Here is a 15,123-nt window from a genome sequence, read left to right as displayed (position 1 = left end):
ACTGTCCATTTCAGACTTCATGGCTAGTTCCCATAGCCTTTTGTCATGCATTTGCATGGCTTCCTTGTAACAGGAAGGTTCTCCACAATCTGTAAGCATAATAAAATCTGCTCCTGGTATAAATCGGTCTGGCAGTTTCATTTGTCTAGTGGACCTTCTGACCCATTGGTCTTGCTGTCCAACTTGCTGCTCACCTAAAACAGGTTGCTGTTCTAGTAGATCAGGCTGCAGAATTAGTCCTGGGAGGTCTTCCAAAGGTGGCATGTCCCGTAGTACATCTTCCGCCACTGCGGGCTGTCCATTTGGACCTGCTGCAGCATCAGGCATTGGCTGATTACGCTGCTGTTGTGGCTGATTTGCAGCCTGCCTGAACTGTACGGGATGTCCCGAGTCATAAATGTCAACCTCTGAAGCATCAGAAGGCTTATCTGCTGCCTTAAACATACATGACTCATCAAATAAGACATCATTACTGCGTATTAGCTTCTTATTCACAGGATCCCATAGGCGGTAACCCATCTCACCACTGTCACCATATCCAAGAAAAATGCATTTAAGAGACTTAGGATCAAGCTTGCTGCGATTTTCTCTGCGTATGTGCACGTACGCAGTGCAGCCAAAGACCCTCAAGTGCTTGTAGGAAGGAGGTTTTCCTGTCCAAAGCTCTTCTGGCACTCTGCCATCTAGTCTTTTATTTGGTGACCTATTGATGAGGTGTACTGCTGTTTTTACAGCTTCAGCCCAAAATCCATGAGGTAAAGCAGCATGTGACATCATAGAGCGAGACTTTTCCTGTATGGTTCTATTCATACACTCTGCAGTGCCATTTTGCGCTGGATTGTAGGGGGCAGTGAGTTCTCTTTTAATACCTCTAGAATCACAGAATGCATTGAATGCATTAGACATATACTCCCCACCGTTATCTGACCGCAAAGCCTTTAGTGTTCTGCCTGTTTGGTTCTCAACCATAGCAAGCCATTTCTGGAACACTGGAAATACATCACTCTTCAATCGAAGAGGATACAACCACACCTTCCTTGTGGAATCATCTATAAATATGACAAAGTACCGTGCACCTCCAAGTGAAGGACTAGGCATCTCACACACATCTGTATGCACAAGCTCAAGTTGAGCATCTTTATGTCCTAATCTCCTTTTATGAGGACACTGTAACTGTCTACCATATATGCAGTGCTCACAAAACTTTAAATCAGAAAATTTAAGAGACGGTAAGTAGCCAAGGCGAGCCAATTGCTCCATACCACTTATGCTCATAGGTCCCATCCGGCTATGCCACATAGAAATATTCGGCAGCTCGGTGGCATGAATATCAACATGATTACATACTTTAGCATGAAGAGTATACATTGTGTCAACTTTAGAGCCTCTGGCAACAACCAGGGCACCTTTGGTGACCTTCCAGAAACCATGACCAAAGCTGGTCACGAAACCTTCATCATCCAACATGCCAGTAGAAATCAGATTTTTCTTGACTTCGGGTACATGCCTAACATTGTGAAGCATAAGCTGAGTACCATCAGTAAATACAAGCCTGACATCTCCAATACCAACAATACTGCATGCATGATTATCCCCTAGAAAAACGACTCCATTACTGCCTGATGCATATCTTACAAACAATTCTTTGTAAGGTGTAACATGGAATGAGGCACCTGAGTCAATGATCCAAGAGTGCATGTCTGCAAGATCTCCTGCATGGAGAGAATGAGCATCCAGAGTAGAAAGAAAAAGAACCTCTCCCTCACTGTCATAACCGTGTGTAGAATGAAGCTCTTCAATCTTCACACTGCTCTTGCCATTGCTTACTGGTACAATTGCTTTTGCATCAGACGCATCAGTATTTTTGGCTTTGTCTCTCTTATCATTTTTCAGTTTAAAGCACTGCTTTTTAGTATGTCCCTTTTTACCACAGTAGTAGCACTCAACATCTTTGTTGGAGCGGGACTTGCTCCTCCCTTTTCCCCTTTCCTGAGATTTGCCTCTTTGCTGACTTCTCCCCCTTACATTTAAGGCATTGTTAGGCTTTACTGCATCTTGAGCTTTCAGCTTCTGCTCTTCTTGCAAAATCAACCCTGTGATATCTGAAAAACTTATGAAAGTGTTTGCATTTGTTACAGCTGTGGTGAATGTATCCCAACTTTCAGGGAGAGAAATCAAGAGTGCCATACCCTTGGTTTCCTCATCCACCACATATTTTTGATTTGCAAGTTGAGTGACAATTGAATTAAACTCATTGAGATGTGCATCCATGGAGGTCCCTTCTTTCATCTTCAGATTGAAGAACTTGCGCAGCCAATATATCTTTGTAGCTGCACTCTGCTGCTCATATGTGTCCTGTAGCTTTTTCCACACACCCCAGGCTGTTTTCTCACCATCCACATTCCAAACAACACTCTCATGGAGTGACAATTCAATTATGGACTTTGCTGACAGATCAGCTAGTGCCCAAGCATCATCAGATGTGCCAGTGGGCTTCACACCTTTGTGTATAATAGGAGCATGAAACTGCCTGAGAATTAGAACATTCAGGACCATCTTTTTCCACATTGGGTAGTTAGCAGCACCCTGTAACTTTTTAATATTGAGAAGAGAGGATTCCGAGGATGAAGCCATTATAATCAGCAAGGAATATAACCCACACTTAAGTGCCTGACTTCCTGCAAACCAAGTACACACTTGCACTTGAACTGTGCTCAAAAGATCCAATTCCTGCAGCGGAACAAACAGGAACTGCACTTGCACTGTATCTCCCACTTAAACAGAGATTTATCACTGTTTACTGCTTGCTGCAGTTTCTGAACAGCAACTCTGTTTGCATCATTTAATGCACCATTGTACAACCAGCAAGATTCTGAATTTACAGAAGCATCTGCCCTGCATGCACAGTGAAAAACAGCAGTGTACTTTGTACTCTGTACCTCTGTACCGTGACTGAATTCATTCAAAACTGTTGACACAGAACAGTCCCCGACTGTACCAGAAAGTACAGAATCAGTATTTGATTGTTTGACTGTTCAAAAAATGTCAATTTCAAGCTTCCAGACACTTCTAAAACTGTATACAACAGTTTAGAACAGAAATTGGGCAAAAGCCCCTTGACTGGAGGCAAAAACACAGAATTTAGAGTGCATAACTGTTTCACTGACAACTATTAGGCATTTTGTTGCTTCCCCCAGCACTGATATGCATAACAATGTCAAAAGCCCCAATTCATATGCATCTGCCACTGTCCCATAGGTAATAAAATGCATCAAATCCTTGCACAAATCAACTCCAATGAGGAGAATATATGCAAATAAGTGTGTGTAGAAGCCAATGCTTGGCTGTGGCTGCAAAAGCCCTTTGATTACACGACCTGAACCTGTGGCCACGTATGGCTCTAACGACGAGTGTGATGGTAGCTTTGACCCGGGCTGACACCGATGGCGTCGCTGGCTGATAGTTAGCCTCTGGCCGTCGGTGGCTGCTGGTGGCCCGATGAGGTAGCTTGCTGGCGCCGCTTCGCTAGCTGGCGCCGTTGGCGAGTGACCCGTTGGTCGCTGGCGCCGGTGTCAGCTGATGGCCCGTTGGCCCTGGTTGGCACCGCGTGGCCAGTGGCCCTTGGCCCTGGCTGGCGCAAGGCCTCAAGGAGCTGCTAGCGTAGCGCTAGCAGCAGAAGATGTAGATGGCGCCACTGTTTGGCGCAGTAGATTGCTGGCGTCGGTGGCCTGCCGGTCGCTGGCGTCGCGATATGAAAGGGGCTGCTAGCGCAACGCTAGCAGCTGAGATGCCGTTGGCTGGGCCTGACGATGGCTAATCGACAGGGCTGAAAAGAGACAAGTTTTGCAGGATTGTCGATACTGCCTAGCGAAGGATCGTCGATACTGCCTAGCGATGGATCGTCGATACTGCCTAGCGATGGCTGGTGGTGCACCTTGGCTGTTGGTAAGTCCCACTTTTTGGGCACACCTTCGTTGAGGCTCTGATACCAGTTGTGGTAGGGAGAGTGTGAGAGCACACACACACACACACACAGAATAAGCAGATAGAAGTGTGGGGATAAAAGGTATGTGTGTACCTCCCCTAGCACACAATGAAGCTTTTATATGAAAAGATAAGGTTACAACACTAAGTACGGTGTACTTAGTGTACTTAACAAATAAAGTACTAAGTGTACTTAACTGTACTTGGGTGGCCATAGAGCCTTTACCCCAACAAGAGCAAGACAAAGAGCTTTCACAGATAAAGGCTGTTCTTCCAAACAATTTTTTAAAAGCTTGCATCAAAAGAGATTACAAACAAACATTTGCAGGGTGCTTATGCCTGATGGTTCATGGACTACATCACGGTCACACCTTGCTTCTGTCTATGTACATCATTTCTCTTAGCAGCTTGGTTATGCAAATCCTCCCTCACTGCAGGTTTTGTTTGCAAGAAATTTACTTTTACAGCATGTTTCTCCTATTATCTCCACTACTCAAGCTTTGGAATTGGAGGAACCTTTTACTGAAAGGGAATTGTCAGATGCAATCAAATCTTGTGGTAGATGGAAATCTCCAGAATGGAATGGTCTTACAGTTGAGTTTTTTTTAAAAGAATATTGGCCTCTATTGAAGCATACTTTCCTACATATGGTAAATTCTGCTTGGCAAAATCAAAAAATGCCAGACACATGGAAGAGAGGTCTTGTTAAACTCCTTCCAAAAAAGCAGATTTGTGAATCTTTGGCTGATTGGAGACCTATTACGATTATGCGAGTCATTTACAAATTTACTACCAAAACAATTGTTGATCGGATAAAAGGCTATTTACATGATGGATTGCATCCTGCGCAATATGGTTTTGTTCCTTGCAAGCATATCACAGACAACATTGCTAATGCCTACGTTGGAATATAATATGCCAAATATATGCAGCAGGATGTTTTGCTATTGCAAGTTGACATTGCCAAAGCTTTTGATATTGTTAAGTGGGACTTTATTTCACAAACAATGCAAGCCTTGGGATTTGACACAAAAATGCAGCAAGTTATTAATTTGTTATATCAAGATAGTAAAGCTGCCTGCATACTTTCAGGGGATATTTCTACAACCTGGGCTCTTGGTTGTTCTGTTCGGCAAGAATGTCCCCTCAGTGCTTTACTATTTGCCATAGCCACTCATCCAATGCTTCAATATATGGACCACCTTTTGGACACTGGCATGTTGCACGGATTGGAAATTCTTGGCAGCCGTAGTATGATCGCTCAAGCATATGCTGATGATTCTTTCTTTACCCCGAAAAATAGTCAGAGCGATCTCTCCTTGATTATGCACGCTCTTTCTACATATGGTTTAGTTGCTGGTCTTCATGTGAATTTTCAGAAATCCAAGCTATTGCCGTTGCATGCTAAAGACTGGCATAGTCTTTTGTGGCCTGGGGAAATTGTTTCAACTTCTCAATTGATTCGACATCTTGGCTATCCTCTAGGTCGGGGGCTCACTCGTTCTCAACAAACTGATTGGGTGCTCACAAAGTTGAGGGCAAAACTTGAATATTGAAAGCTTGCAACTTGGCCATTACATGTTCATTTGCGAATAACGCAATCCATTTTGATAGCATACATACAATTGTATCTGCCCCTCACCATGTTTACCAAGGCAGATCTGGTTTCCTTTATGTCTGCTATCATGGAGATTTTCTAAATCTATGGTGTTCAAAAAATGGCAAGAAAAGTCTCAGATTACTCTCTATGCATCGTCTCTATTCTCCAAAGATGTGCGGGGTTTGAACATACTCAATATTCAAATGCACATACTTGCTCACAGGGGGAAAATGATGTTGTAGTTTATGCAAGGGGGTCAGCCTTGGGCTTTCATGATCCACTCTCTTTTGTTGCATATTGATACTTCTGCTTTTGGGCATTGGCAACCTACACAGTGGGATTTTCTATTGGGCTCTATTCAATGCAAGATAAGAGGCTGCCCTTTTGTCTCTCGCTTGCTTCTTGATTGGAAGCACGTTTTATCCCACTTGGAATGGAATGGCAAGGATTCTTTGTCGGGAAATTCTTTGAGGGCTAAGAATATTTATTGGTCCAAAATATTCCACCCTCCTTTGGCTATACAAGAACCCATGCGTTCTTATTTTATATCTTTCAAGGGTATTTCTTCTATGGCGGATGTACTACAGGATGATGGCACTTTTTTATCTTTTTCTGCGGCTGCTAGCAAGTATGGTTTGGGAGCTCATTATCGTCCTTTATGGCATAAAATTTCAGAAATACTTCAACTTTTCTTGCCGGAACCTCGTTTGGAACTTTAGGATAGACTTGAGGATTGGACTCTCCATTCTTCATCTTCTTCAGTCCGTCCTTTGAAGCTCTCACATATCACAATGCCTTCTCTGTATAAAGTGTTGTTACCTCTGCCTTAGGTTTCTGACAGAGCCAATTCTGTTTGGCATATGGATCGCCCACTAAAGTGGTGGAGAAAGCAGCTACGTCTCCTTTGGCATTATAAAGTACCTCTTCGGCAACAGCTTTTCCTTTGGCGAGTCCTACTTGGCATTTTTCCATCTGGGCAGTTACTAGCGCATAGACATATTGCCCCGGCTGTTTGCCACAGATGTCTACAATATGCTGAATCTGTGCTTCACATTTTCTGGCACTGTCCACATACTTGTGATTTCCTCGCTCTCATTCATCAGGGGCTTCGAGCGAGATTTCCCACTGCTACTTTTGGCAAGTTTTTCTAGTTATTTGGTCTTCATCCCGCTAGACAGGGTTTTGATTTATTTTTTGTTTGGGTGCGCTACTGGGCACTTTGGACTCTATGGATGGATAGAAATCAGTGTCTTTGGTGATCCTACTTTTCCATCTTTCGTTTTTTTCAAACGATCTCTGAGGCAATCGTTTTATGATTGTTTTCAAACTCATTTGATTGATCATGATGTATATATGGATTATACTGAGATTTTCAGTCGAGTATTAGTTACTCCGCTTTTGAAGTAACTATGAATGTAATTATTTCACAGCAATAAAATATTTCTTCTCACTAAAAAGTGTGTGTGGACTGCCCAGATGGAAACCTCTAGGCAATCCACACACATTGCTCCTGCACTTTGCCACAGATGTTCTGCTTCTTCGGAGATTGTGCCTCACTTGTTTTGGCATTGTCCGTGCTCTCGTGAGTTTTTTGATCTGCTTCGATAGCGCCTGCGAGTGAGATTCCCATCTGTTAAGTTTGGGAAGTTCTTCTGGCTATTTGGGTTTCATCCATCCAGACCGGAGTTTCATCTTTTCTTCGTTTGGGTTCGCTACTGGGCACTATGGACTTTATGGACATATAGGAATTGTAAAGTCTTTGGTGATCCTACTTTCTCTCTGTTTGGCTTTTTTAGGCATTCTCTGCAGCAATCTTTCTTTGATTGCTTGCAGACCCGCTGCATAGATCATGAGGTCTTTTTGGCATATACTGAAATTTTCAGTTGATGGAGGTTGCTACTCATATAATATAATCAATCAAAGATTTGACCCAAAAAAAAAAAGTGTGTGTGGACTACCTACACACTTGGATCTTGATTATCCTGCTTTCTTGTCACATAATGAGATCTTTTGATGTTGTAGCTGCATGTCCCATCCTCGGGGACTGCTTTTTGTAATAGAAAAACAAATAGATTTCACTAAAATTAAAAAATGTGTGTGTGTGTGCAACTATCAATGTACATTATTTTCATAACGAGATAATGTTTTTCATCCCCAAAAAATAAAAATGTGTGTGGGTGTGGGTGTGTGTTGGGTGGGGGGGTGGGGGGTGGGGCATGGTGTTTGATCCTCCCTTGGCTCGTGTTCAGACCAGAAAGGTGTATTTCTTGCATCGTTTGGGTGTTTCTACAGTGCAGAACGTGGTGCACGATTGAGGCTGCACACTTTCTTTTCCACAGGCTAGGAGACAATACTCTTTCAAAAAGCATCACAAATATATTTGCTGCACACTTCCCACTATGCTGCAGCCTTTTCAGCCTATCCCCGTTTGTTTACCACTCTTCCTCTGTTGGATTGGGAGTTTGACCAGGACTGTCTGGGCTATACACCCTTTTCATTTGCAGATCTCTCTGCTCAAAAAGCGTATCATCTCATGCTAACACAGGCCTGGATTCAATAGCATGGGAATCTCTTTTGGCATCTTCACAAGCCTCTTGCTTGGTGGAAGGCTTGCTTCAATGCAGTTGGATAGCAAGCTTCCTCTCAAACAGCAGGTCTTTTTGTGGCGCTATTTGGTAGGGGCCTTATTGGTGGGTTCATTATTGGCTGCTCGGCGTATTGCTTCCTCGGTCTGCCCTACTTGTTCATGTCTGAGGGAGACTTGTGCTACATCTCTTTTAGACCCATCCTACTGCTCGAGACTTTCTTTTCAAGCTGAGGATGGACCTCCATGCTCGTTTTCCTATGATTACTTTTGGCAAATAGTTCTCGTTGTTTGGTCGATATGCTTCTAGACCAGACTATGCTCACCTCTTTTCCTAGAGTTGCTTTTGGGCTCTATGGCCATTATATCGACTGTTGATTTTTTTCATTTCTTCAGTTCATCCTTGCTTAGTCTCTCCAGGACGTGTATTTTCTTGGAGACCTTCCTCTGGCCCAATTGGAAATTTTCTATCAGTGTTTTAGTCTTTGAGTAGTAGCTGTTCCACTTTGGGACAGCTATGAACATACATGGTTTTCTTACCCCAAAAAAAAATTTTTGTGTGGGCATGGAAGGGACAAGAAGGGAAAGTTGTGAAGATATAGAAGATGCAGGCCATACCATGTGATCACGAGGATTAGGTCTTCTTTGAAACTCAAATTCATCGAACTCAAACACTGGCAATAGCTCAACAGCATTCACACCAAGCTTGACGAGGTAAGGTATCTGCAACAAAATTTGGCAGCAGAAATTATACGAAAGACACTAAAACAATCAATGAACGCCAGCATCTTTTCATGTACTTCTTGAAACATACTTATGCTTCTATGAAGTAGAGAAAGTGTATCTCTGATAAATCTGTTGTCACTCTGGCAACATTCCTAATACAACAAGCTTGTCCATTGTTTGCAAAGTCATTCTTGGGTCATAGGTGAAGCAAACGAATCTAGCAACCACACACAGACTGTAAATAAAATAAACTGCATTCAGAATATCACGTACCTTTTCAATAAGACCGGCATAAGTTCCTCGTAGATCAGCACTAAGACCGGATGATTCATCCATTGTAAATGCCCTTACATTCATCTCATATATGATCAAATCTTTCTGTCACATAAAAGAAGCTAATGTGAAAAAAAACTGAAGCTGGCTGAGAATTTTCTTCCAAATATGCAAAAATTTGGTTTAGTGTACCACCTCTGCTATCCGAGACCTTTGATCATCATCTCCCCAATCAAATTGCATGGTCATGTCATAGGTCCCTAAGAATCCAGAATTTTTCATCCGTGCATCTCCAAAATAACGGCGCCCCTCAACTAATTTTGCATAAGGATCTAATAAAACTAAGTTTTTGTCAAATCGGTGACCATTCTCCCATCCTTGAGGCCCATCAACACGATAGCCATACAAAATTCCATTCAATGGAAGTCCCTGTGGTAAGTGTGAAAAAAGTAGTCAATGCCAACTTCAAGAATGATGCATTACAAACTGAGGTTTTGGAATAGAGAGCTCAGCTCCAATCGATAGTTCATTTATTTGGAGGACAATTACAGACACTCATCACCAAAGAGTAACATGAAAGAAGCCGTTTGTAAACCTCATTATAGACATGGACAAGATTGCAAAAGGTCAACTTCCCCATGCATACACAGGAGACAACCTCATCAATGCTATCAGTGCCCAGCATTCAATAACCTATACACACGCGTGAGCACACTTCTATGCAAAGGCTTTTGTACTGAGCTAGAGATGAGAAGTAGACTCGAGTATGTGGAAAACTTGCAATTTGGAAGGAGAATCAATTTTAGTTTGCAGTCTTCATCCAAGCTCTAGCTGCATGTGAAGCCATTACTAGTCCACATTTAGTCTCTAATCCAATGCTTGAATGAACCTTGACAAATTGAACTCAGGCGCACCACACACTTTTTTTTATTTTCGTGAAAGCCATGTTTCTTTATATTACAAAAAGACCGTCCCCAAAGCCAAGATCAGCCAATACAAAATCAGGAAATCTCAGTATAAGACAAGTAGACAGCATAGTCTATATGGTGAACGGACAAGCAATCATAGAATGATTGCTTGAGTGACATCCGAAAAAAGAAGAACATGGAAGCAGTGGGCTCATGAAAGACAATTTGATTCCTATCTTTCCATATAGTCCAAAGTGCCCAGGGCCACATTATCTACATATAGAAGAATCAGGCCAGTGATCAAGATAACGATAAGCCTGCCCCACCTCGTGTCGCAATGAATGACTCTAGCTCATCAATATACAGCCCAAACAAGGTCCGTGGACAACCTTGTTTGACTCCGATCATGCTCATGATCTCATCTATTCATGCATTTGCCGTCTAAACTCTGCCTAATACCCACTTAGAGAGTGTCATGACTTCCCAAACGATTCCCAAACTGTACCCCAAGTTCTATAGACACCTAGGCAGCCGGGCCCGTGGAAGTATGTCAAAAGGCCTTGCAAAAATCCACAAGCAATAGTAACACCTCTGCTTCTGTGCCTTGGCCTCCTCAATGACACCTCTCAAGGTGAAGATGTGTCCATCTTCGCACGGTCTACTTGGAAACTAACTTGCATGCCCAACAGCTCTAGATCCCTCACACTCTGCAAACTGACTAACTTAAGTATCAAGTGATGAGGCATAACTCTTGGACATGACATGCCAATCCCTGAAGTTACACAAAGGCCGTGCCAAAGATCATGAGGGGCTATGCACATAATACATTGCATATGGACCGAGTACCCTAGCCTCGCTCTTTGCAAAGAAATTTAATGAAGCAGTTTTCACCGAGTGAAGAAGAGGTAGGGCGAGGTAATTGTGACAGGTATGGGGTTGGATGCCATAAATTATGGTGCATACGAGTGGGAAATGGCTGATTCCTCATGTCCTAAAAACCATCTCAAGGAAGGTCAAAGAATCCCTCCCTATCTTGAGAGGCCAAGCCCTCGTGAGGGACCTCAATCATTTGCTCACCCTAGGGAAGGGTATCTATCTAAGGGTCACCCTTGCTTGCCATTTGTATTAAGCCCCTTGTTTGGCATTATTTGCCACATGCTTCCCTCTTCTCATACCCTCCACTCTTTTGAGATAGATGTGTCTGGGGAGCTCGCCTGCGGGGTGGACCATTCCTATCCTTCCTGCCATCTAGGGGGTGGAACATTCTGTCCTTCCCTGCATCATGTGGGTGATGATCTGAGGGACATGACATCAAAAGGAAGGGCATTGTGTCCAGACCCAAGTGGGCTGAGGTCAGGAGGAGGGCTTGAAGGGGCATGCAATTCATGAGTAAGGCCCATTAAGGGCCTCGAAGTAGCCAAAACGGGCTCAAAGCCAGTCTAAGGGCTGGCACTGAGAGCAGGACGGAGGATGGTGGAACTCTGAGAAAACCAGCCCAAAACTGGGAGGGAGCCCAGAAATGGGCAGCAAAGGGCCCAAAACGGGCTGGAAACGGGGAAGATCAGAGAAGGGTAAGCAAACAGGAAGGAGGATTACATATCAAAGTGGTAGGTGACTTGTTCACTTGCAGCGATCTCTGAGATGATGGACCTACGCGTGTGTTTTTATGCATGTAGGTCCAAATAATGAGTTCTGAGTAGGTTTAGCTTCAATTGGCAGATTTAATCTGACATGTCCCTAACCATATTAAATTCCACTGCAAAAGAGTTTTTCACACAATTTATATCCATGATCATTCATATTTCTAAATCTTTAGTACATTTCAAACAATAGAAGGTCTCACCAGCAGCACCACATTTGATGTAAATATATGTAAATTTTAGAACGCTTTAATCTTTTAAATAAAAGGAAATGTGACTGAGGATAAGGGAGCAGTTCACTCCCCACTCTTCACATCCTGCCAATGCATAGCAAAATCAGTTAAGGGGGGGTAGAATGGGAGCTCACAAAGATTGCATAACTGCGCCAAAAAGTACGATATGCACAGATTCACAAACAACAGACATTTTAAAACACTGTTATGTTGTGGACCTCCCCTTGTGAGACCTCAGGCGATATGTGAGCATCAGCACAAGTATACAACCACAGAATACAGACATTGTCTATCAATGATATTATGTCTCATTGCCAATTCATATAAACAAAGAAGATGTCTTCTCTAGATTTTCCTTATCAGAAATTGATTGTTCCTTATAGCAGCAGCTAGAATCAACGTACTATAGTGCTACACACAATAATGATTAAGTATCAGACAACAGTTGATAAACGAATCTGAATATGCCCATACCTCAACACAGATGTGCCATACATTGCCCGTCTTATTCATAGAAGGATTCAATGTGATCTCAGCAATAGAATCTGCTTTTTCAAAGCCCACAGACCTGCACATTGTAAAAATTGAAAACATCTTTCCCATTTATGAATACGCACAGGCCATGGACCACTTTCTTCAAACAAACAAAGAAAACATCCCAGCTCATAAATCTAGGGAAGGTGAGTTTTCTCTAGTTGCACCATACAACATAACCTCTTGTACAAGTCACACAGAGGGGGTGCTGTTAATGATGCAGGAAAGCCTCCACAAGTGACATATAGGACAGCAATGCCAAATAATGAAACTTCCAAAAATGACACCAGAGTAAATTTGGCAAACCTCAAATAATCAAACTTCCAAAAATGAGACCAGAGTAAATTTGGCAAACCTCATGCCAGTAACTCTCTCTCTCTCTCTCTCAGCTCAGACCCTCCCCCTCGCAGCTCAGCCGCTCGGGCCCCCCACCCCGCTCACCTGCTCATCGCGCATTGGCAGCGCTCGCCATCTCCCGCTTTTCAATGCCGCCGGTTTCCCGTTTCCCATAATTAAACATGGCCGACATCGTCGAGCATGTTACAGAAGGAGCAACAGCAGCAACATCAATGGCCTCCACGACCGACATGCTGCACTATAGTAGAAGAGGACTTGCATCCTCTTCAAAGGACAGAGCAGTACCCGCACTTGCCGCACTCCCAGTCGCAGGTACACCGGTTTCAGCTCCACTATCTCATCTTCCGCCCAGCGCAGTGCCCGCACTTGCCGCACTCCCAGTCACAGGTACACCGGTTTCAGCCCCATTATCTCATCTTCCACCCATAGCCACCTTGTACCCGCAGTTTTTTTCACCCCTCCCCTCTCAAGTCCCTTCTTCTCCTACCCCTTCTCCAACTTTAGCCTTCCCCTCCTCTCCATCCTCGGTACCCGCTTTCTCTCCCCCTCTCCAGCCTTCTCCCTCATCCCCGCTACCCACCTTACCGGTTTCCCCCCTTTCTCCCTCTCTTTCTCCTTCCATGCCTTGCACTGTTTGTCCTTGCCAGCACATCCTACCAGAGCTTCAGCACTTTCAGACCCACCTCCGAGCTGCCCTTCAGATGCTTCACAGGAAGGACGAGACCATTGCTCTACTTACAGCTCAGGTTGCATCTCTTACTGATCGAGTGACACAGCAGGATCGGGAGATCTTGTCTATTAGAACAGATCTTCAGGTCTTACAGGCGACTCATAGGACTCTTGCTGGAGCGATTCATGGACACACAGAGCGAGTGCAACAGATCGAGACTCGCGTTCAGCACATAGACACATCTCCCACTACAGCAGTAGCAGCGGTTGAGGAGCGTTTGACCTCCCTTCAGACAGAGGTCCAGAGAGCCACAGAGTGGGTGGATGTCGTCCGCCGTCAGCCATCACAGCCTCAGAGATCGACTGTATCAGCTACATTGGCCGAGTCACAGCAGAGGGCCACAAAGGCCCTCAACATTCGCATTCGTGGTATCTTGCCCTCGGAGACAGAGTCCACGATGACACAGGCTGTGACCTTTGTCTCTCAGACATTGGGAGTACAGGATCATGGCATAGTAGGAGCATATAGAGTCGGGAGAGATCGTACTAGAGAGCAGCCCCTCATTATCAGATTCAGAGATGCCCAGGCACGTCTAGCTGCCCTCAGGAGGAGAGGGACACTCAGAGACCACCCACAGATTTCCATGGACGAGGATCTGACTCAGATACAGGTTGAGGAGCGCAAGGCGCTCATGCCTCAGAGAGACGCAGCCCGAGCTCAGGGCAAGTGGGCAGTGATCAGGGATGGCAGACTCATCACAGGCACCTTGAGGCATGCTCCCACAGTGCCTAGGGATGACAGACCAGCAGATATGGCCCCACCTCCACCTCCTGCTCCGACCGCCTGACGGGACAGGGCTCATGGGACACACCACCTGTCAGATAGTCTACGCATCGCTGTATGGAACTGCAATGGTTCTTTTACAGCACAGCCAGGCAATCTACGGGGGGCATTCTTTGGGAGAGATATCATCTTTTTCACAGAGACACACGAGAGTCCAGAGAGACCTTTGCCACGAGTGACAGGATATACATGGAGATCTGCCTTCAGACAGCACACTCGAACATTTGGAGTGAGAGGATCTGGAGGAGTGGCCATTTTGTACAGAGAGCATCTCGATCGGATCATCACAGTGAAGAGAGCGGATTCACATGCCCGATTCTTGTGGGTACGCATCCACCGCAGAGCCCCTCAGCGAGATCTCTTTATTGCAGTTTGCTACTTCCCCCCGGCGCAGTCGTTTTATTCTTCCACTGGACCAGGCCAGTCCATATTTGAGGATCTCTCAGCGGACATTGCAGATTTTTCACATCGCGGAGAAGTCATCCTCTTAGGAGACTTCAACGCGAGGACCTCAAACAGACAGGCCCTCACTTATGACTTCATGGAGGATCCGGTCATACTTCCGGCATCTCACAATGATAGCCTCTGTCGGACTTCATCAGACACTTCATCAGACTGCACAGTACAGCCCACAGATCAGGGACGTCAGTTACTGGAGCTCCTCACCTCGCACAGTATGGTCATTTATAACGGCTTGTCCAGGTGGCCACAGTCTTCCATGCCTACATTCTCTTCTGCTTCTGGGCGTGGCACTACCGTGATCGACTACAT

General features: G+C 44.6%; 1 protein-coding gene across 4 annotated transcripts in view; it reads right to left on the bottom strand.

Annotated features, from left to right (window-relative positions):
- The window catches only part of ISA3 (isoamylase 3), a 241,525-nt gene that overhangs the window by 197,077 nt on the left and 29,325 nt on the right, over nucleotides 1-15,123 (bottom strand). For all 4 annotated transcript variants that reach the window (XR_015541293.1, XR_015541294.1, XM_087376756.1 and 1 more), the window contains exons 5-8: nucleotides 12,423-12,516; nucleotides 9,363-9,596; nucleotides 9,168-9,272; nucleotides 8,787-8,891 (exon numbers count right to left, since the gene is read on the bottom strand). Coding sequence is in view for 2 of the 4 variants with exons in the window: in XM_087376756.1 (XP_087232882.1) it covers nucleotides 8,787-8,891; nucleotides 9,168-9,272; nucleotides 9,363-9,596; nucleotides 12,423-12,516 (538 nt within the window). In the remaining 2 variants the exon portion in view is untranslated. The remainder of the gene's footprint in view (nucleotides 1-8,786; nucleotides 8,892-9,167; nucleotides 9,273-9,362; nucleotides 9,597-12,422; nucleotides 12,517-15,123) is intronic.

The sequence above is a fragment of the Dipteris shenzhenensis genome, chromosome 7 (genome assembly GCF_047967505.1).
Source record: "Dipteris shenzhenensis isolate YYH24624 ecotype China chromosome 7, Dip_SZ_1.0, whole genome shotgun sequence".
In the NCBI taxonomy this organism is placed as follows: domain Eukaryota; kingdom Viridiplantae; phylum Streptophyta; class Polypodiopsida; order Gleicheniales; family Dipteridaceae; genus Dipteris; species Dipteris shenzhenensis.
The sequence above is the reverse complement of the archived record's forward strand: the minus strand, read 5'-3'. Positions and strand labels throughout refer to the sequence as shown.